The sequence below is a fragment of the Dipodomys ordii genome, unplaced genomic scaffold, assembly GCF_000151885.1.
Source record: "Dipodomys ordii isolate 6190 unplaced genomic scaffold, Dord_2.0 Scaffold15, whole genome shotgun sequence".
NCBI lineage: Eukaryota > Metazoa > Chordata > Mammalia > Rodentia > Heteromyidae > Dipodomys > Dipodomys ordii.
The window spans coordinates 1,528,132-1,530,732 of NW_012267231.1; the positions used below are offsets into that span (position 1 = coordinate 1,528,132).

The 2,601-nt window shown below is 43.6% G+C and overlaps 2 protein-coding genes across 2 annotated transcripts in view; both read left to right on the forward strand.

The window, feature by feature from the left end:
* Sec11a (SEC11 homolog A (S. cerevisiae)) overlaps positions 1-2,601 on the forward strand; it is an 18,513-nt gene that overhangs the window by 15,386 nt on the left and 526 nt on the right. The window contains exon 3 of the mRNA XM_013012110.1: positions 2,238-2,391. Coding sequence (XP_012867564.1) covers positions 2,238-2,391 — 154 coding nt within the window. The remainder of the gene's footprint in view (positions 1-2,237; positions 2,392-2,601) is intronic.
* Wdr73 (WD repeat domain 73) overlaps positions 1-2,601 on the forward strand; it is a 15,396-nt gene that overhangs the window by 5,501 nt on the left and 7,294 nt on the right. The window lies entirely within an intron of this gene.

Genomic DNA, 2,601 nt, shown 5'->3' on the forward strand with positions numbered 1-2,601 from the left:
CTTGAACTCTGGGCCTGGGCGCTGTCCCTCAGCTCTTCAGCTCAAGGCTAGCGCTCTACCACTTGAGCTACAGCGCCAGTTCCGGTTTTTTGGTCAGGTTTATTGGAGATAGGAGTCTCAACGGTCTTTCCTGCCCGGGCTGGCTTTGAACCGCGATCCTCAGATCTCAGCCTCCTGAGTAGCTAGGATGACAGGCGTGAGCCACAGGCGCCCGGCTCCTCTTTCGTTGTTTAGTAGAGTTTCAAACCGCACTCTCATAGTTACTCAGTACACGTAGCAGCCTGGGCGCCTCATCTCCCAATCTACCTTCTCATCTTTTCCAGGTCACTTTAATTCAACAAATGTTTGAGTGTCTTCTGTATACTCTGTAGCTTCTGAAGTAGTCTTCAAGTAGCATTTTATTTGAAGAAAAGATGTCCCTGTTTTTAAAAATTAAACACTTGAAAGCTTTGTGTACAGAATGTATCTGTAAGGATTTTACCAAACACATATTCCATCTTCTGACCGAACACCTTCAGAAAAAGGGAACTCACTGCTCTGTGGGAAACTTAACAAAAGCTTTAATACAATATCGTGTATAAAAAGTACATGCATAATGATTATAGACTTTACATTGAATTACTAGGGTGTCATTGCTGCTGCTTTTTGAAATACTGGAGTTTGAACTCAGGGTTTCACGCTTGCCCTCTTGTACTGGCCGTTTTAGATAGCATGTCACTTCTGCCTCTGCCAGCCCTGATGATACAGATGACAGGTGGGCATCACCAGGTCCAGGCCCAGCTTTTTCTGTTGAGAATAGGGACTCAGATTGCTTTAGTTTTTTTGAGGCAGGATCTCACCATGTAGTCCAGGATGGCCTTGAACTCATGCTCCTCATATGTCACCATTCTCAGTTCATCAGTGAGAATCTACAGAATGATGCTACCTCCCATTGCAGACATTGTCTGTACATGGTTTAGTGTAAACTGGACATGAGATTTTTTTTCTTTCTTTTTTTTTTAAGTTTCTTAGATATTTCTAATGTTCAGCAAAGCTTGGGAGCCCTGCCAAAGTTTAAACAAAAATATTGTCCTTGGAATTTTATTTCCTACTGATTTGTTTTCTTCTTACTAAAGCTGTTACAATTGAAAACTGGAGCTTGTGTTCCTGGAATGTGCCTGAAATGTATTCATAGGATACTCTTGATAGAAAAGATCAAATATGAAGTTTCATACATAGCTGGGAATACAAAATGATGTGGCCAGTCTAGGAACAAGTTTGGTGATTCTTATAAATCTACACACATAAAACACCACATGAGGCTGAGATCTGAGGATCGTGGTTCAAATCCAGCGCAGTCAGGAAAGTCCCTATGAGACTGTTGATCTCCAGTTAACCACTCAAAAATTTGAAGTGGCACTGTGGTTCAAGTGGTAAAGCACTAGCCTTGAGCTGAAGAGCTCAGGGACAGTGCCCGGGTCCAGAGGTTAAGCCCTGACTGACAAAAACAAAATACACACCAAAAAACATGATCCAGCAGTCTCACTCCAAGCAAAATGAAAACACGTTCACACAAAACCCTGCATATTTAAAAAAAAAAAGGGATTAACGAAGGAAAGAATGAGAGAAGGGAGAAAAAGAAAAGGGCACATTGATTAGTGTGAACATTTCAGCTCTATTAGGGCTGTGTAGGGGAGAGCAGGCGAGAGAGCTTGTTTCTGAAATTCTTAGGCAAAAACCTCTGTTCTAGCCTTTCACTGTCTTATTTCTATGTGGGTTGATAAGCAGGCTTTATCTCTGCAGCTGACAGTTGGGACTTGATGAGCTGTTTCTCTCTTAGGGCCTGACTCATAAGGTCATCTGGGTCTGTATCTTTATAAATGGCAGAAGACGGTAGAGGGCTCATTTGAATATTTGAATATGTTTAGTGTTTTCAGACAAAGTGAAAATAAGGGCAGTGTCTGTAAAGTTCACTGTTATTTTCTGTCATTGAAAGCTTTTAAAGGTTAAGGAATTAGGAATAGTGCTCGCTCCAAGACTGTTTTGTATAGTGCCACTTGAGTTGGAACTAGCTGTGAGGGTAATGACTAAAAATCCCATGCGGTCTCTGGAGACAGATTTTGAGACGGATAGTCAGGAGTGGTGGCAGCATTGCTGTGGTGTGCGTGCGCCGCAGAAGCGGCGCTTCTCATCACTCAGTTTGTGAAGCCGGCCCAGTCTCATGCTGCCTTTTTGCTGTCTCCCGTCCTCCCTCCCAGTGGCAGCATGGAACCTGCGTTTCACAGAGGAGACCTGCTCTTCCTGACAAATCGAGTTGAAGACCCCATACGAGTGGGGGAAATTGTCGTGTTCAGGATAGAAGGACGGGAGATCCCCATAGTGCACCGAGTCCTGAAGATTCATGAAAAGTAGGTGCTGCTTTGAAGTATAAAGATCCTGGGAGACATAACAGTCTGTGTTTTGTAGAGCATGACGATAGCACTTCCCAGACTTTGTTCAACTTCCCAGTTAATGTCCTAATTTTTTTTTTTTTCTGTCAGTCATGGGGCTTGAACTCTGGGCCTGGGCGCTGTCCCTCAGCTCTTCAGCTCAAGGCTAGCGCTCTACCACTTGAGCTACAGC